The following is a 27,117-nucleotide window of genomic DNA, read 5'->3' on the forward strand; positions in this document are numbered from 1 at the left end:
GTGTATAGTTATTGATACAAATTGCACGACGCTTCTACAAATTGCGATTATGTGACCGTTATAACCGTTGGTCGCGGTCCAGAATGTGTCTTTTTGAATAAATACTCATTCTTTTTTCATTTTTTTGCAACAACAGGTGTTTGCGAGTAGAAATAGCGAAGTTCATACACCTTTTCTAACATTTTCCTCAGAAGTGAAGTTCCCAGTCTGTTTAAAATTGGTTACTTTGTTAATGTTAACACGTTTTTCGTTTTATTTTTACTCAGGGTATTTTCTGTGAAATGTAGCACACTTTGTAGTTTACAGAGGGGAATATATGTTGTTATGATAAACCAGGCAATAGTTTGTTGTATACTCTTAAGTAACTGCAGATGTTTTCTTGTTTTACAGAAAGGCAGTTTGCGACCAGAATGGTGAATGTTCCGCGCTGAGTTCCCCTTCACTCAGACCGTGGATATGGACTACAGTCCGAGCTGAGTCTTTATAAGCGCAGTGTGTGGAGTAAAGCGGATCTCTCAGCAGCATGTCCCAGGCTCAAGTGGACATGTCCGGACTCGGCTTCTCCGCGTTTCCCGCGGTCCGGGAGGCGGCTGAAGCTTTAACCTCCTTCTTTCCCGCTCGGCTGCCGCCCAGGCGGCGGAGACACTCGGCGAGCTCCCGTAGAAGTGGCGGCGGTTACCGGCGGAACAAAGTCAACGGCGGAGAGAGCCCCGCGGTCGGGCAGCTCAGCAAAACGCTGTCGTGGTCCGCCGACAACATCTGCTGTGAGGAAAAGAAGGAACGCGAGCCACTCGTGAGCTCCAGTTCCACTTCAACTTCGAACTCGAACTTGAATTCGAATTCCAATTCGAACTCCACCTCCAACTCTGACTCGAAACTGAATTTGAACTCACATTTAAAATCGGATTCAAACTCCGTCCCTGGAGCCGCGCCGGAGGACGCCAGCACAGACTCCGAGGAGGGCAAAAAGAGAACCAGGCGGAAAGAGGAGGCTTTGGAGAGCCAGAGAGAGCACGAGAAGGAGAAGGAGGACGAGGTCGAGACCAAAGCCGTGGCCACTTCACCAGACGGTCGCTTCCTCAAGTTCAACGTTGAGATAGGACGTGGCTCTTTTAAGACTGTATACAAGGGGTTGGACACGGAGACCACAGTGGAGGTGGCCTGGTGTGAGCTGCAGGTATGAGGTCAATGTGTGAGATGATTCTAACAACTAACCATTGCACGCCAGTCTCAGGTATTTATACGACAGGTGCCTTTCCCCTACCGCCCTACCTAGAAGTGTGCCCCTCATCAGTGGTCAGGGGTGAAGGGTATTCCTGCAGGCTGGAGACGGCTTCAAATGGGAGGTACAACCCAACACTAAACCCTATACCTAACCCTAAACATAACCTCCCACTCCTCATGTCTGCGTACTTACTGCCTATGTCTCTCCCACTTGCTGGTCTCTGGCCTGTGGCAAATTTAAGCTTAGCTTTATCACTGACATGTTGGTTGGGTGGGTCAACCATGTGTACCTTGTAAATATAAATGCTAGGTCAACAAATATATGAGCTAACAGACTTTACATCTGACACTTCTGCTCACTGACTGATGGATGAGACACTAGCTAAGTTACCTTAGTTTAGTTAAATGTTTCCTTGATTCACTTTCATAGTACAACATCCCACAAGATTAAACAGAGCTTAGTCAAAAACAACAGAAAATCTCAATTTGCTCGGAACTCATGACCTTCCGCCTCGGACACAGGCTTTTACAGGCCACAGAGCCAGATCATTTTGTGGTCAAAATGAAGAATCTGTGCCCAAACAGAAACTTGTTTATGGGTTATACAACCCCCATTTCCAGAAAAATACAGGCGCTGTAAATTATTAAAAGAGAATGAAATGATTTGCATATCATTTAAACCATATCTTTAATAGAAAATAGTACAAACGCATTATTTTAAATGTTGATACTTCATTTGCCTGTTTTGAATTTGATGCCAGAAACATGTTCCAAATCAGTTTGGATGAGGACAACAAAAGACGGGTAAAGTTATGTAATGCTACGTAAAACCGTATTAGGTTAATTAGGTTAACGTGATTGGGTTTAAAAGGGCACCACTATTGACTGGCTGTGAACTTATGGCCTTCTGGTGACACTCAATAAAAAACTGACGTGTTTCAGGGCATAGGCTCCAAAACACTTAGTTTCAAACATTGTCTGTGAACACAATTAATTGTTGCATCCACAAATGGTTAAAACTCACCAATGCAAAGGAGAAACCATGTACAAAAACAGGATAAAGAAATGCCACAGTCTTCTCTGGGCCTGAGCTCATTTGAGATGGACTGAGGCGAAGTGGAGAGGGACCATATGGCTTGTTATAAGTGCACAGTTCAAAATTCAGCATCCAGAACCATCTTCAGGAACAAGCTAGAGGATCTGCAAGACCCCCCCCCTTTATTCATAACCATATGAGTTGTTTACTCTGTATTGCAACAGAAAAAACATCTCTAGAATGTAGTCTATAAGCAGAGTCGATGTCTGCAGAGAAACTAAATTGCTGTTTCATTGTTTTGAATAGCTCTGCAACAGCTGTGTGCTGCCCGAAGGGATTTATTTTTGTGTTTTGTATCCAATGAAATAGAGTGACAGATAATAGACTATTGGAAGTAAATAGTTTTGTTTTTCGTATTGTTATGTGTTTGTATCAGAGATTTATTAGAGGATCTTTCAGGATGATGACATGCATTGTTACTCTGCATTAAGCAAACACACCCAGTAGTTTAACAGTCTCGTGTTCATAAGCTTGACTATCTCACCAAAATCCAGATAGCAGAGAAGACTTGTGCACACAGTGGAGATCATTGTTACTGATTGTGCGAAGACTGAAATGAGTAACAGTTGCTTCTGGCATATGGTGGTGATAACAGTGGAATTTCTAATCAGCCAGATCTGTTCAAGACACACTGCTAAGCAAGTATGTATCACTGCATGTGTCCATAATGACTTTGAGAAAAAGAAGAATGTAGGTGTTTTGTTGGCTGGTGTGGATCTAGTGTTAATTTGAAAACTATAAACAAGTACATCTCTATGTATGTTTGTTACAGTCATATGAAGTCTATGGTCTATGTCTCTGTCTCAGACCATTTCGCGTTGGCTGATAAACTTAGACTCATATGAGGAAATGCTGAAGGAGTGAGTGTCAGAAGTGAAATACCTTAAAGCATCAGGGGGCTAAGATCATTGTGATCTGTAGATTTAATGTTGTATTTCTTTTATTTCATGTGGTAATCTATGAGTGGGCCCTGGCTAAAAGAGAAAAGGCCAATAATCCATAATACGATGTATATTCTGTTCACGCTGGCAGTGCTGCAGAAAGAGAGAGGTTGGACTTTTTTCACTCTCCAAAGCCATGAAATACCTTCTTCAAACTTTCCCTTTTTGTTGGTTTTAAAGCTATATCTATGCTAGATTTGCATAGATATAACTATGCTATATCTATGCTAGCTGGGAAAAAAGTACCTCAGGGTGTAAGTATCCTGTAGTGTTTTGGATTTATGATACATTGGTTAGTAATACGTACGGTGGCGCAGCAGGTAGTGTCGCAGTCACACAGCTCCAGGTGCCTGGAGGTTGTGCGTTCGATTCCCGCTCCGGGTGACTGTCTGTGAGGAGTGTGGTGTGTTCTCTGTGTCTGCGTGGGTTTCCTCCGGGTGACTGTCTGTGAGGAGTTGGTGTGTTCTCCCTGTGTCTGCGTGGGTTTCCTCCGGGTGACTGTCTGTGAGGAGTTGGTGTGTTCTCCCTGTGTCTGCGTGGGTTTCCTCCGGGTGCTCCGGTTTCCTCCCACAGTCCAAAAACATACGTTTGTAGGTGGATTGGTGACTCAAAAGTGTCCGTAGGTGTGAGTGTGTGAGTGAATGTGTGTCTGCGTTGCCCTGTGAATGACTGGTGCCCCCTCCAGGGTGTATTCCCAATGATTCCAGGTAGGCTCTGGACCCATTTTTAACTCAGATTGTTTGGTTTTGTAGTAATTTTGGGTCTGTTTACTTTCATGCACTTAGCCATCTCCCGAATAATGGTGACATTTCCACCTTAAGTGATCAGAAACACCAAAAATAAGTCAATATTACCCACCTATGGAGCAGGAATGTAGAATCATGCTCATCTCAGTTCATCCATTTCAACATTTGGAGTTCTCTCTGTTGTCTAAATAGCTCCAGATTTCTTTGCAGAGAGAGTGAGAGAGAGAGAGAGAGAGAGAGAGAATGAGAGAATACCGAGTGGAGACACTGTTTTTTCTCTAGCCATTTACTGACTTTGTAAACACTTCAGACTGGTTTCAAACGCACAAAAAGATCTGAGAGCTAGCAAATGGTGAGAAAATATCTTTTGAATTTTATACAAAAGTGTTTTTTTTTTTATTACAGTCCTGAAGGTTGTCTTTAAAAGCCTGTAAATATCATGAAATATTTGATAAGCTGAAGAATTCATCTTAAGCTCCAGTTACAGTTCACTTTGGTCAGCTAAAATTCACAAGCAGAAGTGACTATATTTACCATATTTTGAAGTCAACATTCTTGAACTTGCCTCATGCACTAGTAACAAAACTGTATTAAATGTTTTGACAACAAAAAAAGAGAAAGGGGAAGAGAGAACAGCCTAAATGCCACATTGCTGAGTTCTGTTGTGCCTTTGTACAGACATTCTAAAACTAAGCTGCGTTTCTGGCTCCTGATCCGTACGTGGAAAAAGACAGAAAATAAACTGTTTTGATCATGGCACAGTATCCCTGTGATAATCCTCATAGGTTTGACCTTTAGCTCGAGCCACGGGTCAGGCGAACATGCAGGCTTACAACTCCCATTCTCAGCCCTGATCCCTGCTAATCTCTGTTTTCATTGACTATGGGCAGTGCCAACCATCAGGTGGTGGTGCTGTGGAGCCAAAGCCTCAGGTTGGAAGGCCTTTCTGTCATTGGCCCATTGGGATTAGGGCACAAGGCGGAGCTTGCCTTTTAATCACATGGATGCACACTACTGCGAAATCACATTAAGCTATGGTGTAAGCACAACAATAAAAACTGTGCAGTCATTCACAGTTATGTTACATGTTGCTATTGAAAAGTAGAGCTGTTGTATTTATATATTTGCTTTGTGAATGGTATGAATATGTAAATAGGTGTAAATATATCTGTAACTTTGGAGAAAATACTTTTTAATCAGTACTATGTTTTTGTTTTTTTGCCATTATCTACATTCTTGGACAACATCCTTTAAAGCTCTGTTGCAGGGATGCCGTTTGAGATGACAGGTTTTAGTGACAGGTTGTTGTGGAATCATGCAGGGTTGTATTCTGCTGATCTGGCATCATCTGGACGGTGATGATTTAGCACCAGTGACCATGTGCTTTATATTAGCTGCTCTGTGATGCAGTGCTGCTGTCAGTATCATGTGTTGGTATTTCTCCATCCTGCCCTGGAGCCGAGCCCGTGCTGACAGCTCATGTGGAGTGCGCTCAGTTATAGCTACGTCCCCGGCGTCTCTGACCTGAGGAACATGATCTGCCTCCAAACCTCCCAGAGGCTGCTCTGGGTCACAGTAAACACCTAAAATAAGCCAATAACAGACCACTGAGGGAAAGGTGTGCTCACCTCAGTGACCTCTGGAGTCGCAGGCGGGAAATTGTGAAGTGTGGCATTAGCTTGCTCAGGGTTATTACTGATATACTGAGTGGAGGAAGTGAAGGTTTGATAGCAGGTTGCCCTGGTATGAAGAAACTGGCTACGCTTTCAGACAGGGCTGGGTCATTTGGCAAAAATGTAATATTGGGGTAGTTACAGGTGCATAGTACATACCATAATATTATGATATACTGAGATTTGATAAGTTATATGCATTATAAAACATTTTTGCAATGTAACATAGCTCACAGTAGATGCGCTAATTGTCATTTTTTTATTTCTTTGCTAGGTGACCTCAAATAATTCATAGAGTAGGCCTTTTAGTTTCCCTCGACTTCACCCAAACCATTTAGTCTACAAGACATTATTACTGATCACACACATTCCTGAGCAGTGTTTTTCGTTGTTCTTTAGCTCTTTTCAGAGTTTGACATTTGCTGTCCATTGACTCCCCATTGAGCTAATCTTCTCAAAGGAAAAGGATGTTTGTTTTTCCCACAATGCCCTGGTTAATTAGCTCCGTAAATTATCGGCCAGCAATGAAGAGCTTCCATGGTGATAATGCTTTCTGCCCCCTCCACAGCCAGATCCCCTTCCACGAGAGCAAGACGAAGGCAGCTCAAAGCTTAGCAGAGCTAATGGGATTGACCACAAGGCCTTGCACAGCAGTGGGCACACGGACACCGACATGTTGGGAGATCAAGGATAAGAAAGCTTTGGCCCTGAATGTTTAGCTTTGCTGCTGCCCATTCCCCACTGGGCACAGCCAAGAACAGTGGCAGTGGGTTCACTAGTGATACAGAGATAAATTCACCCGCAAGTTATGTTAATTAGCCATTCCAGTATGTCCTGGTAAAGGGATTTGTGAAAAGGGTTCTTAAAAAGCAGCCAGTTGTGTTGCATAAACTGTTGATGGGGGGATTTGGCAACTTCATAAATGTATTAAATTTTTGCAGAGTTTTTGTGTTCTTTTAATACTACAGGGACTGACAGAACAGATGGAGATTAGGTTGCCAAACATTAATACAGAGTTAAATCAGATGAAACATAGACCTGCTGCCTTTGCTGTGAAGATTAATTCTACTCATCAAAATTTTATAAACATTCATTAAGTTCTTTCAAGCCACGTCCATATCCCCTTTCCTCTGTGTATCTGTCTCTTCATTTCTGTGCTGGGGCTGAGCTAACGTGCCTGAGGCTTCTGGCATGCTGGTGTCATGCCTATCGCTATTGTTTAAAGCCTAAGCACATGAGAGGTTGGATCGCTAGTCCCCGGTGGCGTCAAAGTCTGGTGGTGGGATGGAGGGTTTTTAAAATGCCAACTCGTTTTGGAAAAGAGGTGGTGTGTCATGTTCTCTGAAGATGGGGCGGCACTGGGAGTGATAGACTGAAACAGATAGGAGTGTTACGGCTGAGCTGTAATAGTACACATTTAGGCTGAGAATTTAGAGTCTTGCTAAGTGTGGCTCAGCATTCTCCTCTTAGTCTTTAGGGCGTTTAGTTAAGTAGTAAAACAGTGAAGAAGACTGTGGGGTTTGTGTCTAATGTGGAGTGTACTGTAAAAATGGATTCTTTTCCAGTAAGTGATGACATTAGATTTTTGCCTGAGGTTCAGCCAATTCACTGTTTTTGTACATATTCGCAAAAAATTGTCCATTCATTTGTTAATTTAATGCAAACTTCAGCAGGGTACTGAGAGTTATGTATGTAAACATAACTGAAATTAAAAAATATATTGGGTGATACAAATTTAAGGAATTTACTACTTTAAACTGTAGAAACCCAACTGTTCAGCTGTCATACATTACAAATCATTCATTCATTCAATATCTGTAACCGCTTATCAAATTCAGGGTCGCGGTGGGTCCAGAGCCTACCTGGAATCATTGGGCGCAAGGCGGGAATACACCCTGGAGGGGGTGCCAGTCCTTCACAGGGCAACACAGACACACACACACATTCACTCACACACTCACACCTACGGACACATTTGAGTCGCCAATCCACCTACCAACGTGTGTTTTTGGACTGTGGGAGGAAACCGGAGCACCCGGAGGAAACCCACGCGGACACAGGGAGAACACACCAAACTCCTCACAGACAGTCACCCTGTGTGACTGCGACACTACACTGCTACGCTGTGCACTGTTACTTCTCTATGGTAGAGATGGACACGAATATTTGTATACTCAATATATTTTTAAAAATCAAATATCAAATGGGGGCGGCACAGTGGCGCAGCAGGTAGTGTCGCAGTCACACAGCTCCAGGGACCTGGAGGTTGTGGGTTTGATTCCTGCTCCGGGTGACTGTCTGTGAGTTTGGTGTGTTCTCCCTGTGTCCGCATGGGTTTCCTCCGGGTGCTCCGGTTTCCTCCCACAGTCCAAAAACACACGTTAGTAGGTGGATTGGTGACTCAAAAGTGTCCGTAGGTGTGAGTGTGTGTGTGTATTGCCCTGTGAAGGACTGGAAATCTCCAGGGTGTATTCCTGCCTTGCGCCCAATGATTCCAGGTAGGCTCTGGACCCACCGTGACCCTGAACTGGATAAGCACTTACAGATAATGGATGGATGGATGTAAATATCAAATTGATTGTATGCAGGTGTGCTTTTTTAATGTCACGATTAAGTCTCATGTCTTCAAAAAAACAAAAAAAGGAAATAAACGAAGGAGAACAAAGACAATTTCCCAAATAGCATACTACATTGCTAAATAGTGTGTGCAAATAGTACACTGCCATTAGTACCTTCACTAGTTTAGTAGTTTGTGATTTGCACACCTAGCAATAGTTTGGCTGTGCACATGCAAAGAATGGCTTCATTATTGACTCGACCTGGAGCCTACCAACATGTTTATAATTCTTCATAGAAATACACATATAGACTGGTGGAGTTCCTGTTACAACTACTATAGTATACATGCTCCACGAAACAGTACAGCCTACGGTAATTTGCAAGTTACTAACACAAAAACTAGGCTAATTGCTACAATTATTTTGCTACAGTGGTGTAATATTTATTTTATTAAATTATTCAATTAAGATTCATCTAATGTCATAGGAAATCAAACATGAAATTTGATTTGAATATTCATGCATAGTCTTTATGAACTGTTTAAAAAAGATATTTTTCCTGTAATGAATGTTGGCAAAAGGAAAATAATGATATTAGAATAAAAAGATTCTGTTACTGGCACAGATATGGACTGGACTGAATTGGACTACATTTTTGTTCTCCTCTCATATTCAGTCCAACATTTTCTACTGATAATAGCCCAGTATCGGACTGGTGCCAGTTCCTCAGAAATGGCCATTGTTCACACCAAGATGTATTGTTAGGTGTAATACAGTAAGCAAGACAATGAACATCCTAGCATCTTAGCAGTCGCATCCTATTTTGTAATGAATATATCTGTACAGGACATTCAGCCTTTCATCTTTTAAATGGTGGATAGTTACTCGCATGTTTTGTGACATTTTGACAGCTGTGCCCCTTAGACTCGAGCCACAGGTGCAGAAAATCCTTCCCTGAGTCCCCGAGGCAGTGCTTAATTGTATTTTACATAATTGTCAAAGCTCTTAGGGAGCAGAAATAGCCCATAAATAACTCCTTTCTCACTCAACCCAAAAAGCTAAAGTAGATAACATTGGTTGTGTTATGCAGTAAAGAAGGTTAATTGCTAAAATGTACACAGTTGCACATCTTTTTCCAGAGCAGTCAATGAATTTAGTAGCAGCTGGTGGTGCATTGTTACATGAAAAGATCATCAGCAACATGATGAAAGGGGATTAGTAATACAGGTGCACTGGAGAGAAATGAGGCCAGCCTTGCTCGCTGACACAATTTATGAATGGAGTTCCATCTTATCTTGCGTCAAAGCCATAAACAGCACATGTATTAAACTGAAACGCTGCAGAGCTGCCTGAGATTACACTTACACACTTTCAGCTACCCTGGATAGCCACAAATCCTGGCTCGAGCTCTTGTCCTGTGTTAGTTTTTTATTATCTACTGTGCTTTTACTCATACAATCTTCATTAAGGCATTGGTGCCAGTTCTTTGACATGCAAAATGAGCAAAGACAGGGAAGATGGACTCTTTAGATGAGCTTGGCTTGGAAACATGTGCAGAAGAGAAGCTGTGGATGTGCTGTGAAAGAGGTCACAAAGGGTTGTCAGACAAAGCTAACTCAGAGGGATAATAAAGTTGCCAGGAATACCTTTTTAAATGTTTTTATTTATTTATTTTTATTACTTTTCTCCTTGTCTATTTCAGATGGCAGTTGACCTCCTGACCTCAGGATATATCACAGGATGTTGTTTTGGAATGTTTGCAATGATATCCAAGAGTCCTAGATCATCTGACTGTTAGTGTATTTCTTTGTTTATGATATTGATTCAGTTCACTCTAAATATAGAAGAAATGTGATTCAAATGGGTAGGGAACATTTTGCTGTGTCTGAGCTGGGACTGAGATGTTAAGAGGCTTTTCCTGAGTGCAGCCTCATAGCTTCTAACAATTAAATGATTATTAATTGACCTTCCAGAAGTATTTAGATATATTCCTACAACACATGGTGGTAGGGGACTTGGAGGTGTTCTGAGGTGTGTGTGTGTGTGTGTGTGTGTGTTTTAGGTGATTGAAATGAATGGCATAAACTTTCTATGAGACCAACAAAAGGCTACTCTAAAGGCTGTAGGGGTAGAATTTATGCCATTATGTTTATTTAAGGGCTGGACATGTGTTTCCTCTACTCTGAACATGTTCTGAATCATGCAGTATGACTCATGTAAATACACAACTGCATAAAACCACAACTAACCTCATAAATGCACATTAGCTGTGGTGTCAGTGACCTCATGTCAGAAGGGGTATACTGATTGGTTAACATATAATATTGTGAACATTTATTTCTTTGAATTCAAGTCAACACAGGAGGAAATTTTGTGTGTAATTGAATGTATCGTTAAATGACTAGATGGAATTAGGATTACTAGGATTTTGAGAAGTCGAAAATTCAAACACCTCCTAAGACTGAACTTTCGACATTGAAAATCTTTGTCATAAAGATATCTTTGTTTAAATGCTGACTGAGCACTATATGAATAGGGGGCAATTTGTGAGAAAAATGCATCATGATTACAGCCTTACAGAATACACCCTAGGTGCTGGGCTATGCCTTTAAGCTGTTTGTCAGCCAAATTAAACGTTAAGACAGGCATAATGGTTAGAAATTGCATACAGACATGGCAGCACTGTTGAAGAACTGGTTGAGAGAGATCTCTTAGCTTAGTCGTGACAAAGAACAGATTTCCAGTTTTAAATCAAACAGGTGTTACTGCGTCTGAAAAACAAGACATTTTCTAACAGACCTACTTTTATTGGCTTGTCTCTAGCCATGTTCCTCTCTTAAAATATGTCTGACATTTCACTGTGTATTCCTCTGCTACAAGTGATATTCACCAGACGCCCAGCAAAGGTGATGATCTAAATGCTAAAGGATAGACAGGAATATTTGATGTTATAAACACACTGCTTGTTCAGTTGAATTAATTCAATTACTTTTGCTTCCAGATATGCTCCATTCTTTTCATCGTTTAATTCATGTTGGACAGTATATTGTTTGTTAATGGTTATTGTGATATTTAGCTTTGAGGTACTGATATCAAAAAATGCAATGGTATGCAAACAAGGCCTCTAACAAATTACTATTTCACTGACCTTAGATGTTCCAGATGAGGTTTGGGACTTTGGAAATAAGGCATTCATTAGATGCAAAGAGCAGATGGACTTTTTTGTGATTTTGTGAAGGACATGTGCCGTGTTCAAATGATGTAGTAAATTAAAAATGATCAAAAATGGAGGGCGACAACACTGTTTTGACTCCTTTGTTTTTTAATATCAAATTCCTTTAATATTTTATTGTTGTTTTAGAGTCCTTACGCCTTCGGTTTTTAATAGATTTCAAAACATAACACAATTGGATTGTGTAGCTAAAAATCAACAGTATAGAATTTTTGTTTATTAGAATATAGTTTTATCAGAATAATTTCTTAAAGGCTAAGCACCACTTAATGGACCTCCATGAATATTTCACATTATTTTAGTTACTGACAAATATAAGTATGAATTAAAATGAAAATAGCAGCTTAATTTGCTTTAAAACTGACAATTTTATTAAATTGACGGAAAAACCCGAGCTCGCTACGGAAATTCTTGAACCGTGACGTCACTGGTGGACAACAGCTGAACAACGCCGCGGTAAAACACCGTTATGACTGACTGTTATTACAGTATCTAGCTAAATAACCAACATTATTCGTGACAATAGCCTAGCAATAAGCTAAACTCAAATGTAGAGGTACCATTATTCTTGTAAATGTGATCGAAGTCGAACTCGAATTCACCCGACACTATAAACCTCCGTAATGCAGCTACGTAGCCGAGTATAATCTGAGCCACGGAGTTTAGCGAGTCAAGCTAACGTTAACTAACACCAACTAAAACAGGCGAAGTGAGTGTCCTTACCCTGTTTACCTCCATGTTACAGAGGCTCTTGAACACCTTTCGTTGGTGTCCTTACATGCCCATATTGTTGGAAAAGCGCCAGTGAAATGAACACTACAGATAACGGAGTGAGCGGATGGTCCTTTCCAAAGTGCCCATTTAAAGTTATTTAATTTTCTGGATATTTTGGGATCTTTGAGTCATTTGTTCACAGATGTCCCACTGTACATTGAATGATTGCAGCCAAAAACAACACACCTTTTCGTCATTTTGCATTAAATTAAGTGCAACTTCTAGAGTTGTTGTCCACCATCTACGTCACAGGCAAGACGCCTATTAGAGTTTCCGAACACCGTTGTTATTTCTTACTAATTTCAATTAGTCAGAAAACATGTTATTTCTTACTATCAATGAACACAAGTTAGGAACTCAAATTCCACTGTATTTATTTGTTTTACACTTTCATAGAGCTGGTGCTTAGCCTTTAACTGTTAGAATGACCATTATATCCAGGGGGCTGTGGTATGAATGTGGTTTATTTTTTATTATACAAAATAATTCAATATTTCAGAATGTGTTCGTAGGAGCTTTATGTATTGTAACTGTTTTGTTCAGCCCTAAAATTAAATAAAATAAATGTCTCTGTGTCTGTGCCCTGCCTGATACAGACAGCACCTCAAAAGAGGACAGATCACTCCAGGATACACTGCCGTTGGTGTTATGTATCTGGCAAAGCTGTTTGGTTCTCGTCAACCTTATGTTCCGGTCTTCGCCTTGGGGAGCATGTTCTGCTGGTGTGTGTTTCTCTGGGACTTTTGCAGAGCACAAATGTGAGAATAGGATTTTTGGCAGCTGTGCAAATGTGCAAATGGAGCCCATCTGCTGCCCCATTTTAAACCTGTGTGAACAGGTTAAAGCTTTTGAGGACAGGTGTTTGCTGTCTGCAGGAAACAGTGATACATGATTAGAGTACATTTACGAGATTACAAAGGTTAATCACTGTACAGTCATAACTGTGTGCACAATTAAACTTTGCATTACTAATAACCTCTTTTTAGGTGCATTACCTCACAACCTTCTCCCACCACACCCTCCTCCCATTCACACCATGCACCCCTGAACTGATAAACATCACATTTACCATATTGTAGATGTAGTTGATATAACTTCTATGGAAATAGACTCAAATCAGGTGAGGTCATACCCTTTGTTAGTCATGTCAACAATGTCAGGTGTGTAAGGGTTAACAAAGGTCACATGATATAGACATGTCCATGTACCACATGTCCTCCAAGTCACTGAATCACACTTCTTCCCACTCTACCAAACTGTTATTGCACTGCAGCCAAAGGGAAAACATTGCTTATTTACTGTGATTTTATCTGTAGTTTTTGTAGCCCTTCAGTGCATCTGAGATATTTGTGTATTTATATAACAGTGGAACCTACATAAGGACTACTTTTGGAAAACAATGAGATGTAATCGCCAGGCATTTTCATGTCACAGTCATATTTTGAGGATTTCACATTTGTATTAATTTTAAAGTGTCATAAAAATACAATTACCAAATATAAAGAGTTAGCAACATTAGCATGAAAATCCAAATTATAAAATTTGAAAACAGATATTTAAGAACAGCATGTTGATGATGCAGAACAAAATTCAATAATTGTTAATGTAGTGCAAATTTATTTAGATTGTAGTCATAAATCTATACATAATCTAATACATTTTATTGTGAAGGGTTTGTAACAAACTTTGGAGAGATATTTTTAATGAAATATAATTACTAACCAGTTTTATTTGCTTTTTATCTCATATTTTTTAGACCATGTTTTTTTTTTTTTAAAGAAATTGCTGATTTAATTGTTCAGATGTTTCATGTACAAACAATGAAGCTATATTTGTCTAAATTGCAGTGGATACGTTGGGATTTTAGAATGGGTATTCTTCTTTTTAAGCTTTACAGGATAATTATAAATAATGCTCATTCTTTGCTCAACCTTTCACTGTATTTCAGTAGTTATTTCACTCCTTCCTTATATTTGATCTCAGGTACATTGTAGGTGAAAATGGAGAACAGTGAAGACAGCTGAGGTTGTGTAGTTGTTTGTGTAAAGGTTTTTGCTTCTTTGAATGGAAGTGTAATATTAGCAATATTTTTGAGGACACAGTCGTAACTTTTTGGTTTTTAAGGTTTGAACGGTTGGGCGAATTATAGTTTGTGTAGGCCTTACAAGAGGTACAAGAGGTTCTCAATACCCTTTTAATCTACTAATCCTGCAGGTAACTTAATAAAGGTTCTAGGAAGTGACACTTTCTGAGGGTATATAAATAAAACATCAGCTCATTGTGATCATTAGTATTGCTGTAATCACTACAAAAACAAAGCTATTTTGAGTAACACAAGTACGGTGAGGAAACTTGACCATCACTCTGTGCATGACTGTGGATTCCAGGATATTAGTCCTCCACCCTACAGCTCAGACTCAGCCCTGAGTGATTTTTACATTCTCCCAAATTCATTCAATTCTTCATGATGATAGCTATATATGATCATTTTTTGAGTAAAGAGGAAAATCTTTTCCAGGGATTTGAAAAGCTTATGTGTGATTACAAAATAAAAATACAATGAACAAGTTTAGGTGGCACGGAGGTGCAGCAGGTAGTGTCACAGTCACACAGCTCCAGGGACCTGGAGGTTGTGGGTTCAAGTCACGCTCCGGGTGACTGTTTGTGAGGAGTGTGGTGTTCTCCCTGTGTCCACGTGGGTTTCCTCCCAAAGTCCAAAAAAACGTTGGTAGGTGGATTGGCGACTCTAAAGTGTCTGTAGGTGTGAGTGTGTGAGTGAATGTGTGTGTGTTGCCCTGTGAAGGACTGGCGCCCCTTTCAGGGTGTATCCCTGCCTTGCGCACAATGATTCCAGGTAGGCTCTGGATCCACCCCGACCCTGAACTGGATATGGGTTACAGATAATGAATGAATGAATGTGTTTAAAATACATGACTAGCCTGGAGAGTATTTTGATCACTGATATATCACTAAACATTAATAATTAATGCTGCCCTGATAACAATTATTGACAAAGCATGACATGTGGTAGTGTTATTTACTATCATTTAACACATTTGATCAGCTACCTTAGTCCTTCTAATCATTTCAAGTAACAACTGTTGTGCCTGAGCAAAGCTAATGTCAACATACTGATGTTGTCACTGTCCTATGATTATTTCTCACATGGAAAAAGACAAAACAGCCAGTAAACACACATCCATGAAAAGGCTGGTTGTAACCTGATTTGTGTTTATGTATTTAACAAATCGTAGCAGACTCCCACACAGCAGGTCTTACTTTATCTTGATAAATTGCCCCTTGTTTGATGGGCTTTTTGATAAAAAAACCCAACGGTGTACATTTGGACAAGGGATGTCAAGGGATATATCTTTTATTGTATTCCAGTTTGAGTGATCCACCTGATAATTAAATTCCATTTATTGTACAGCTCTACAGGAAAGTCACCAGTTTGATGGATGCACATTCCTCAGCAGTGATAGCAGTAACCTGCGTTTTTCCTCTCAGGTTTAAATGCAATTGTTAAAAACTAGTTTGAAAACAGAAGCAGCATGTAGCTCAGTTGGATGAAGAGAATGTTTCTTTGTAACAAATTGTGGCTCACGAGTGGAAAATTTTTACAGGAATGAATTTTGTTTACGGAGGTTTGTAGTAAACAGTCGAAAATAGGCATGAAGCATTATTCAGAATTTTCACCTGTCAGTTTTTACATAAAAGGCATTTTTCACAATCAGATTTTAAACAGTGCGGTTGCAGATATGTTTTCATCTTCCAGCTTAAAAAATTTTGCAATTTTTAGAGTTCATACCACTTCAGGTAATTGAAGTGGTACTATTTTGTTTGACACGGCAGGTTGTGGATAATGTCAAAAAGAAGCGAGACACTTATTCTAATAAAAATAAATGGCATATAAGTATTGTTTTCCTTGAGAGTACTGATAATATCTGAGCAATAATTTCATAACTAGAGGTTATTATTGAGAGCACTAAAGGTGGGTTGATCATGTTAAGTTTAATACTCCAAGGAAAAGGAGATATATATATCTTACACCCAATGTGTTTTGCATCAAGCTGCTAAACTGCTTTGAACTCAATTCGTTTTCATGTGACGTTAAGATCTTAAGGCTGCAGGAGATTCAGTGCTCATGACTGATGAGGAAGGTTACTGTTTTCCTCTTTTGAAGTCTTAATGGATGACGTTTCTGGTTAAAGTTAATCGGTGCTGTTTGTTAACAGAATTTCATTTAATCTGTTCAGTAAGATTCTCCAATTTATTTGTGGTTTAAAGTCATAGAACACGGAATGCATCTTGTGCTTCAAGGAATATGAAACACCAACGATTCATTAATGAATATCATTTGTTTAGATTTTATTTCAACGTCTTCCTCAACGATGTAGCTCACCACAGACTGAACATGTGGTCAATAAACCAAGCCATACAGGTTTTCTCCATAGCTGTGGCTGGAACTCTATCAAAACAGTGAGCTGTGCCACCTTAGCCTGAGGATTCAACCAATTAGACACTTTGTGGTATTACGTCAGTGGCCATTTCCTTTCATTTACACTCCATTAGTGGCAACCCCCTGCAACAGTCTCTAAATCTCTCCAGATGGAGAACATATTGCTGGACTGACCTTCAGCTTTGTGCAGAACAATGTTCTGTTCATTTTTCTATTTCCTGTCCTACTTCCTTCACTTCCTCATCCCTAATGCTTCACTATACATGCACATCCAACATGTCTTCTGAAATGAAGAGTATTACCTGGTAGTCTGTCCTTCTTCTGCAATAAAAGCATCAGCTTTTCTGGAAAGGCTTTATAGTAGATGTTGGATGAAGTATGTGCTCTGTGCTGGGGGACTTTGTACCTTTCTAGCCTATGTTTGGCATTAAGCATGACACACCATAGGTTGCCCAGAGCATCTGTTTTAGTTCTTGAACACCTCGGTACATGTAGTGTGTATGTGTGTGTGGTGTGTATGTGTTTGTATATATGTATATATATAGAATATAAGATCTATTTGTTTCTTATTAGCTGTGCATATGCAGGGTTTCACAGGATGATGTTGTCAGCAGTGGCCATCAACCCTGCTGGTATTTGAGGTCTGATAAATCACATGGCTTCCCCATTTTCTTTTGTAAATGTGCTATGACTCACAGGACAGTTTCTTCCTGCCTGACAGGAGATTATGGATGTCTGTACTAAGAGACATAAATGAAATTGTCGTTAGGAGGAAGTACCATTTTTTGAGTTTACATTACATGGTTCTGCTACTCAGTGTTTATTATGAAATTGTCTTGGTTGGCTTGTTGAAAAACTGTTAAAAGGAATATAAGAAATGGATTAACACTAGAGCTGTGTCTGAAATGAGTGGAGTGCTGACTACTAAGGCAGTATTCTGAGGGAGGAAGGCACCAAGCTGTGTCTGAAATGAATGCTTGTATTAACGCTGCCTGCTTTCTGCTTCAGTATCTTCAAAGTTGTAGTTATTTTGGCGAGCACTATAGGTGTACCGGTATCCTGGCAACGTGTTAAAATATTGATGCTTTTAAAGCTTGACTCTAATGGGATTCAGTTACAAACACTTGAATTTCAAAGTACTGCCTTCTATGGCACTGATTTGTGACACAGCATGACGCAAGGCATTGAGCTTCCTGCCTTCTGTTTCAGACACAGCCTAGACGAACCACATAATTGAACAATAAATTGAACATTTAAATGGATGCTTCCTTAAAGTATCATTTAAGTAAAATACTAAATGGATTGTATTGTAATGATTCTGGGCGCAGTCATACAGCTCCAGGGACCTGGAGGTTGTGGGTTCCATTCCTGCTCCGGTTGACTGTCTGTGAGGAGTGTGGTGTGTTCTCCCTGTGTCAGTGTGGGTTTCCTCCGGGTGACTGTCTGTGAGGTGTGTGGTGTGTTCTCCCTGTGTCAGTGTGGGTTTCCTCCGGGTGACTGTCTGGGAGGTGTGTGGTGTGTTCTCCCTGTGTCTGCGTGGGTTTCCTCCGGGTGCTCCGGTTTCCTCCCACAGTCCAAAAACACACGTTGCAGGTGGATTGGCGACTCATAAGTATCCATAGGTGTGAGTGTGTGAGTGAATGTGTTGCCCTGTGAAGGACTGGCGCCCCCTCCAGGGTGTATTCCCGCCTTGCGCCCAATGATTCCAGGTAGGCTCTGGACCCACCGCGACCCTGAATTGGATAAGCGGTTACAGATAATGAATGAATGAATGAATGTAATGATTCTAGGAAGAATGCCTCTGCATTTTGTAAATTTCCTTTAAACCTTTAATATCACAGAAAATTCTGGCTCTAAATGTTTATGTAGTTTCTGTTATGGCATCAACCAAAAATCTTTTGTAGACTTTTCTTTTTTCTTTTTTGAGATTGCCCGACAGGGGGTTAAATTGAAGCCTTGTCTTGTCCTTGTCCAGGACTTCTAATCTGGCGTGAATCTGAAGCCCAGGTTTATAGTATGATAGATTAATAATAGTAGTAGATAGGTTAAAATAAGGGTATTTTTGAAGTAGGATAGTGAGTGAATGGTTGAAAAATGCAAATGTGTCCTCTGTCTAGTCACAGTGTTTTACCGTGGGCAGTAACGTGATGTATCCGATCTTCAGGACAGACTCTGGTTCCCCATTTTATTGTATGATTTAACATTCATCTCCAAAACAGTTTCTATTTCCTCTGATATAAGTAAGCACTACCAGTTTACTGTTGGAGTTGCACCAGTGGTGTTAAAGGGCTACAGGTGCATGAGCAAAAAGGTATTGCCATGCAAATGTGCTGAGCTATTATTGTGTCCTTGTTAGAGGAAGTTTTAAACTCACAGGGGTAGATAAATATCCAGACTGGACACATAACTCTGGCGTTCTGTTTTTAATTCATAATGGCAAGCAAAAATAACTACAATGGAAAATAAAAAAGATTTTCCAAAGTGTAATAGAGTTATACGCTGTTTGCTACCGGTTGATTTTTGAAATCTCAAAGCAAGGAACATCTGGGCCAAACAGGCATCCAGGCTTCTCTCTGTGTTTGAAAGTTTTATGGCGGAGGAACAGCTACAGTGTTATTGCCACCCTCCCCCAACCTTTTTCCGCTAAGGTCAGAGTAATTGCCCAGGGCTCAAAACAGGAATCAAATGAAGCCCCCAAGCAGTTCTGTCTTATCACCATGCAGCAAAAAACATCTGCTGAGAAAAGAATTTAGTGGGAGCTTGTCTTTACCACAAAACACAGAGAAAGAACTTTTGATATTTTTTGGGTGCATCGAAATGGCATCTATATGACAGTTAATTTTTTAAAAGATAAATGTACTCTGTAATGGACTGTCATACTGTCAAGGATGTGTTTGTGCCCAGTGATTCTGGGGAAACCCACTGTGACCCTCATCAGGATAAAGCAGTCACAATATATGAATGAATGAATATAAATGAAGAGAAGCAAGAGGATAACACATACTGTAACATTCTAGTATATTAATGTGAAATACGTACATCAGAATTGTTGATTGCCTTCTGCCATAAACTGGGTTGCATTCCTACATGTAAGGATCAAACCAACGATAGTAATCATTTAACTTTCTAGCCATAATATGGTGTCCAGTAAATCTGAGGATTTCACAAGTTACAGAGAGAAAAGAAGAGAAGGAAGCCTTTGGCAAGACTAGAGGCTGTAAAATCTAGATTGATCCCTCTATTACGTAACTGGGAGATCATCCATCCTTCCTCTAGTTCCCCTTAAGCAGACAGACCTTTCCTTTGGCAGAGGATATAGACCTAGAGAGCAAAGAGTGTTAGGAGGCTTGAGGTTAATGGAAAAAGAAAAAGAGAAGTTTCTCAAGTACAAGTGCATGGCAGAGCAAGTGTTTGGATTGTTAGAAGGATGTTTACTCACTGTTTTTAACCGTTTCTAATTATTTTTTTAGCCAACATTACCCCCAAATCATGCAATGGTACAAAGCTGGGACGGGGAAAGCTTGGACAAATTCAGCCACTACTTTGCTTTGAATTCCTGTTAAAACACAGTGTCACTAGACAACTCAGTGTGTTTGGAGGAAGACCCTAACTGCTCAATTCTATTATTTCAGCGTATAGATGGCCATCATAATGCGTGGTAGGTGTAAGACCCTATTGCTAGGTTAATCCTTACCTTGCATTAAGGAGGGATATTTATGTACAGTATCTGGCATTTTCATTTTACACGTCTTGATTATAGTGAACATCTCATGTGGTCCTTTTGGCAGGATGGCATGGTGATATAATGTCTCTGACCCCATAATTTAGCCACATTATACTTCAGTTGAACCCACTGACCCAAACCGATTCCTCTAGGCCTACTGAATACATACTGTATTAAAGAATGCATAAATCACACACTGAAACAGTGCTTCAAATACCCAAAAAATCATCCTTAGTTTTTCATCTTAGATTATACAGTGTTATTTTAAGCCATAACCTTAACATAACCTTGTTTGTCTTTGCACAGTAACATTAGTAATCATCTCATTGCCTACATGTTATTTATAAAGAATTGATTAAAGAAATGACCAAATAAAATTAGCCTCTTATGCTAATTGGTGGAAGCAAGTAGAAAAAAGTTACCAAATAAGATCACGCTAATTGGAAGCTACTGGCTTTCACTTCTCATACAGCTACTCTTCAGTCAGCTATTCAATGTAGTGCTTATGCCCATTTCATCTGTTTATGAGATAAAATGTGTTTATAAATTATTCACTCTTCAGAAAAGGGCAAATGTCTTATCATACTTTTTTTTTGAGAAATTAGATGTTTTTGAATGATGGTTTTATACAAATTTACTGTACATGGTAATGCCATTGAAATAGAAATTTCCCTTTGCTCAGTTTAGTGACTGCTGTGTTTGGGCAACAAAGAGTTTTGTTGCGGCATCTCTTTAGCAACTGCAAAGGAAGGGCAACCGTAGGACAGGAACATTAGAACTTACACTGCACTGAAGCAGATTAATTACAGTAACACTTCTTCCAAGACTTAAACTACAACAACTATTACACTACAAAAAAAACAAATAAACTCCAATGTAATTTCAGTGTTTAATGTACTTTTACACACAGCTTGATTTTGAGACATTAGGCCCATTCTCCTTCTCTGTGTTGACCTGTTTACGCTGTTTGTGCTTATATTCTGTGACATGTTCAAAACTTCTTTGGCATAGTATTGTGGTATTGATATTGTACATGTTATTGACATAAAGAAAAATCAAATCCTAACCTCAGCTCTTATTAGAGGTCAAATGAAACAGAAAATACACCCTGCAGTTTATAAACACTGGCATGCAGCTTCTAGGCCAGATATTCAAAGCTCTCGCTGAGCCTCAAGTGCACTAATAATATGCTCCACAACATCCTGGTAAACAGCATCCTATTCAAATGTGTTTCTGCAGGCCTCCCCTATGGGATCTGAGCACACTGTTTCTACTGTGAAGATACCCTTGAATGTCTGTTGATCTCAAATCACCCTTGAGTAAATACATTCTGGTCTGTCCACCTTAAGTGTGTGTTAGCCTTTTAAAATGACACAGCACTATTAACCAAGGTTGTACAAGTTATTTTTTGTTTACATGCATCATTGTTATCTCTCCATGTAAAGCACTGTTACAGGAAGTGAATCATATCTGGAATGACTGACTTTATCAGTGGAGGCCCAGTTGACACTCACCCATCAGCCCCATGCTTTTCTCAAAAACAGTGTGACCTAGAGCAGACACTGCTCGTTCCTGATAAGATGCTGGCCTCTTCAGTGCCCCCACACCCCAGTGTACACACAGTCACACACATACATACACACTATTACATAACATTTATGCACACACACACACACACACACACAATCTTAATGAATACATATGGAAGCCAATAGTATTGAATGCATCAACATTTTTGTATAACATAAAATCTGATTAAACCATATTTTACAGAATTGGTATTTATTATTGTGTGTAATCTAAGTGTAGGCTTGAGTACAACAGACAATAATTATGACTTATGAATTATGAATAATTATGAATTATGACCTAGCTGCCTATGCCTAACTCCTTAAATAGGAAATTCCATGCCAAACAGGACAAGAGAGTATTACAGTGGAACCTCTACTAACGAACGCCTATACTAACGAACTTTCCAAGATACGAACCAGGCATTTGAATATGTTTTGCCTCCACCAACGAACCATGACTCTAGAAACGAACCCGAGCCATCGGCTGGAAATGGCCACTGACCCCAATAGGCGAGTCTCCCAGCGCCCAGACTTGAGTGAGCTTTTAAGATTAGCAAATTGTAGCTTTAGCAATTTAGCATTAGTGTAAATAGCAGACATCGTGCTAAGTTAAGTCATATCTACGCTTCGTCTCCCCACATTCACCGCCTACTCTCCGTTATTCCACCCACCCCCCACCTCTCGTCATACAGCCAGTGCCTGGGTTACTCTTCCAGCCAGTCGTCACGTTTTCAAGGTAGCGATATGTAACCACTTACAACTTTTTTTTTATTACTGTTACCACTGTATTTCTTTTTTATTTTTAGTAATGCTACATGTATTTTACTAATTTGAGAGTGTTGTAAACATATATCAGTGCAAAAAGGGTGACTTTCGGGGTGGGGGCTGGAACACATTAATTGCTTTTCCATTATTTTAAATGGGGAAAATTGATTCGAGAAACGAACTTTTCCACTTACGAATTAGGTAACGGAACGGATCAAGTTCGTAGGTAGAGGTTCCACTTTATTTCCATACGTGAACATAATTAAACTTTTAACATTCTACATTAGCAGTAAACAAGCAAACTGAAACAAGTGTAGACTAGAAATGTGGCTGTTGATCTGCGCTGGTTGAATGCACATGGGGGTGGGGCAACTTTTTAATATATGTAGAATGCCTTTAATGTCTGTGGGCAAAATATATTTTGTTCTTGTTAATTGAGCAGTATCGATTATGCTGGAGTTTATACATATGCAGCACCTATGTACAAATGTGCCCATTTCCCACATTTATACTTTATTTATTTATACCATAAACACAATAACTGGCCCGTAGCAATCCACACAAAGCAAACTGAGCAAACTGTAGCATTACTTTACTAGCCCTAACCAGTCTGCAACCACAGTCATAAACTACAATTACAGGTTATAAATCTAGCTGTATATGAGTCTGTTTGTGTGTGCTCTGTTTAGACATGGCTTTTGAGGCCATGTGGAAAAGTTCAAAATAATATCATCCAAGCCATGCTGTTTTTTTTTTTTTTTCATATTAATAAAATGGCTCTGCTGTAGCATTAGCGTTCTCCAAAGAAGACCTCCTCCACAAAATGCAGCAAAATCTATGTTCTTATATAAAAGGCCTTGTTTTATGTTGTGAGCCCAAGCATCTAGCCCACATGATGCACATCAGTAGGCTGTTATAGACTCAAATAGTATAGGCCTCCTTCAGTTCAGTTGAACACAACACTTGTATGTAAGCTAGTACAGTGCTGTGCAGAAACAAATGGACCACATTCAAAATGGTAAAACGTTAATCTTTAGATTTCCAAAAGTCCACAAAAATAAAAATCAATAATGAATGTACTATACAATAAGAATTAATTTGGTGTTTTTGAAATGTTGACAACTTTTTACTGAAATGTATTCCTCTTGGTGTTGGTTTCATGTCCAGCCTTTTGGATTTTCTATTTAGAAAAGATCAAAGAAATCTTAGCAATGTAACCTAAATCTCTTATGTTGTCAGAATAGGTAAATCTCATTTTCTTTTTTATCCAGGCTTGGTTCGCCCTGCTTCCTCCTTTTGCACCACAGAGCTGAGCAGATCTTAAACCCTGCAGTCAGAAACAACATATCAAACCACAGCTTCTGATTTAATGCAAATTTGGCAGTCTACCACTTTCCACAGCACTCTGATAAAACAATGAGCCTCAGTTTTGTCCACCTAGGAAGGGTTGAGTAGGACTCTTTCAGAAGTGACGTCAGCGCTACTTTGCTTTGCTGAATTGGCAGCTAAACGCAAGGCTGCATACCTGTGGCCAACACTGAGCTCCTGTCTGCCAGTAGTTATAGTGATCGAGAGCTGAGCGAGAGCACCGATGCCAGACAGCTTCTCAGTGCAGATTGAGAAAGCAGTACTTTTAATACACATCTACTCTGCAGAAGTCAGGGTCCATGCTTGATTTATGTCATTTGTATTCTAAAAAGATGTTACCTATAAATTAGATAATATTAGATAATAAACTTACATAAAGAATAATATGGAAAGTTAAAGAAATACAGAAATTTCAAGCTCAACTCTTGTCTCAGAGCACCTCACATTTTGACCAGTACATTGTTCTGAAAGGTAGGGAGCTATAGGAAGAGAATAGGAAAAGACAAAAAGGAAGACAGCTGGCAAATCATTTAATGAAAAGTTGCATGTTCTCAGAGCAATGGACTGTCCACTCCAAGTCTTCTTTACTCTATAGAAATGCACAGTGCCACTGATTACAAATGTTCCAGTGTTTAAATGTATATTAGCTGCCTGTATATCATGCATCTTTCCTTATCCTCTGTCTGTGCTCAAAACGTGATCAGTTAAAATAATATTTTTTTTTATTTAAAATTCTGGAGTGGACCAGTTACTGGCTTTTTCACCTTCAGGTAAATTAATGTGCATTAGCCTTGGTTTATAAGTCATAAATCTAAAAAGAAATGACTTGATGTCATTATAATAAGCTTCTCCTGAAAATGACTGAAAATACTTTGTGTTTGTATTAATTGAGATAAAAGACACCTCCCACCTTCCTGTTATTGTTCTGTCTCTACTGACCACTGTGATGTAACAGACAACAAGCATTTCTCTGGATATACCTTCTTAAGCTATTTTACTTCACGTAAATCCTCACTGGACTTACAGTCGGATTGAGATCAAAAATAATCTTTACATTCACACTGGGAGAGAGTGAGGGAGAGAGTGAGGGAGAGAGTGAGGGAGAGAGTGAGGGAGAGAGTGAGAGAGAGAGTGAGAGAGAGAGTGAGGGAGAGTGTGAGGGAGAGAAAGAGAGAGAGAGAGAGAAGAATAGGAAAAGAGTGAATAGGCAGGAGAGAGAGAGAGAGAGAGAGGGGGAGAGAGGGAGAGTGAGGGAGAGTGTGAGGGAGAGAGTGTGAGGGAGAGAGTGTGAGGGAGAGAGTGTGAGAGAGAGAGTGTGAGGGAGAGTGTGAGAGAGAGAAAGAGAGAGAGAGAGAGAGAGAAGAATAGGAAAAGAGTGAATAGGCAAGAGAGAGAGAGAGAGAGAGAGAGAGAGAGAGAGAGAGATGGTATGCAGGCCTGTAGAAAGAGGTGTTTGAAATAGTGCAGACACGGTTATGGCTGCGTTGCTTTTCAGCCCGGCTTGTTCCAATAACATTTCACCTCTCCTTCCACTCCCCCCAAAAAAATTAAAAACACACACAAAAAAACACACTCGCGCACAGTTTGCACAGTACTGGGACATCTTGAATAGGTATTGTACACTACATATTAATAATGGATATACCAAACCTATATGGCACTTTTGTATGGCCAGTTTGTTCATGCTGTATGTAATTCAGATATATTCAAGCAAAAAAAAAGTAAAACCTGAAACTTTTATAAATCTGTTATGCATTATCAGTTTTTTAACCTGTTTTTAAATGTATTTTGTGCTAAAAATGTACTGTAGCACACACTCGCATATGTAGCCTACTTGATTTGACATTTTCTGACCATCTCCGGCTGTGATAGTGATTTTCCTATTCATTTTGCTGTGAGGTGGCTGCATCTTTCTGTCAGCATGGCTCCACTCATTAGCCATAGCCATTAGCTGCTAGCTGTTGCATCTGATGTGCTCCTTCACTGCTGGTTTGTGTGTCATTTTTTGGACTCCTGAAGGCGAATCTGTGTTCATACGTCCACAGTTACTCTTGTGAAATCAGTCTTAATGAGCAGAACAGCAGTTTTTCTGTCTTAAAGGTGGACTTGGGAAATTTGAGGGATTTCTTCTTATGCTTAATTCTCATGAGCTAACACATTTTGGAAGTGAAGCAGGCTCATTTCTCCTGTGGCCTTGAGTGTTTTTGAAAGGGCCATTGAAGTGGAGGGTGTCTGGCAGGGGTGTTGATGGACCCCAATGATGTCATTAGGTGAGACATGACATAGTGTGTACAAAAAAGATTTAAAAAAGGCAAATAAATACAAAGCCCTTTCTATCTGTTCACTGTAAACATATATGGGGTTTATACAAATAGGTCCAGAATAATATGAAAATAATTAAGATGTTTAACACCAATTCTCCAAATATGTCCACATTAAGCTTGTTGCAGCATAGATGTATGTTAAAGGCATCAACTGTGGGAAAAAATTATAATCAACTCAAATAAATGTGACCAGGAATATTATTTCATTATTTTATTTAATTCACAATAATTACAATTATTAGTCTAGATGCAACACACTTCATGGAACTGACTTGTGCATCAGTCACTCACATACATTCATACATACACAGAATGATCACTGCATTAGGAACACTACTACACTTAGTCCATTGTCCATTTCATCAGCTCACCTCACCATACACGAGCACTTTGTACTTTTACAATTACAGACTGTAGCCCAAATGTTTCTCTTTGTACTTTCTTATTACCATTTAACCCTGCTCTTCAATGGTCAGGACCACCACAGTGCAGGTATGATTTGGGTGGTGTGTTAGTGTGTGTTGTGCTGGTATGAGTGGATCAGACACAGCAGTGCTGCTAGAGTTTTTAAAGCCCTCAGTGTCACATTGAATGCAAGATGAAAAGGGGATAAGAAAATATGCAGGGAAACAGATGGACTACTGTGTGTAACGGTGAAACTG

General features: G+C 39.7%; 1 protein-coding gene across 3 annotated transcripts in view; it reads left to right on the plus strand.

Annotated features, from left to right (window-relative positions):
* wnk4b (WNK lysine deficient protein kinase 4b) overlaps positions 1-27,117 on the plus strand; it is a 66,695-nt gene that overhangs the window by 456 nt on the left and 39,122 nt on the right. For 2 of the 3 annotated variants that reach the window (XM_066674442.1, XM_066674443.1), the window contains exon 2: positions 391-1,177. In XM_066674442.1, the coding sequence (XP_066530539.1) occupies positions 524-1,177 (654 nt within the window). In that variant the 5' untranslated portion in view covers positions 391-523. Of the gene's footprint in view, positions 1-390; positions 1,178-12,950; positions 12,967-27,117 lie in introns of those variants that run through there. The other variant, XM_066674444.1, reaches the window with a different exon arrangement.

Source organism: Hoplias malabaricus, chromosome 6 (assembly GCF_029633855.1).
Source record: "Hoplias malabaricus isolate fHopMal1 chromosome 6, fHopMal1.hap1, whole genome shotgun sequence".
NCBI lineage: Eukaryota > Metazoa > Chordata > Actinopteri > Characiformes > Erythrinidae > Hoplias > Hoplias malabaricus.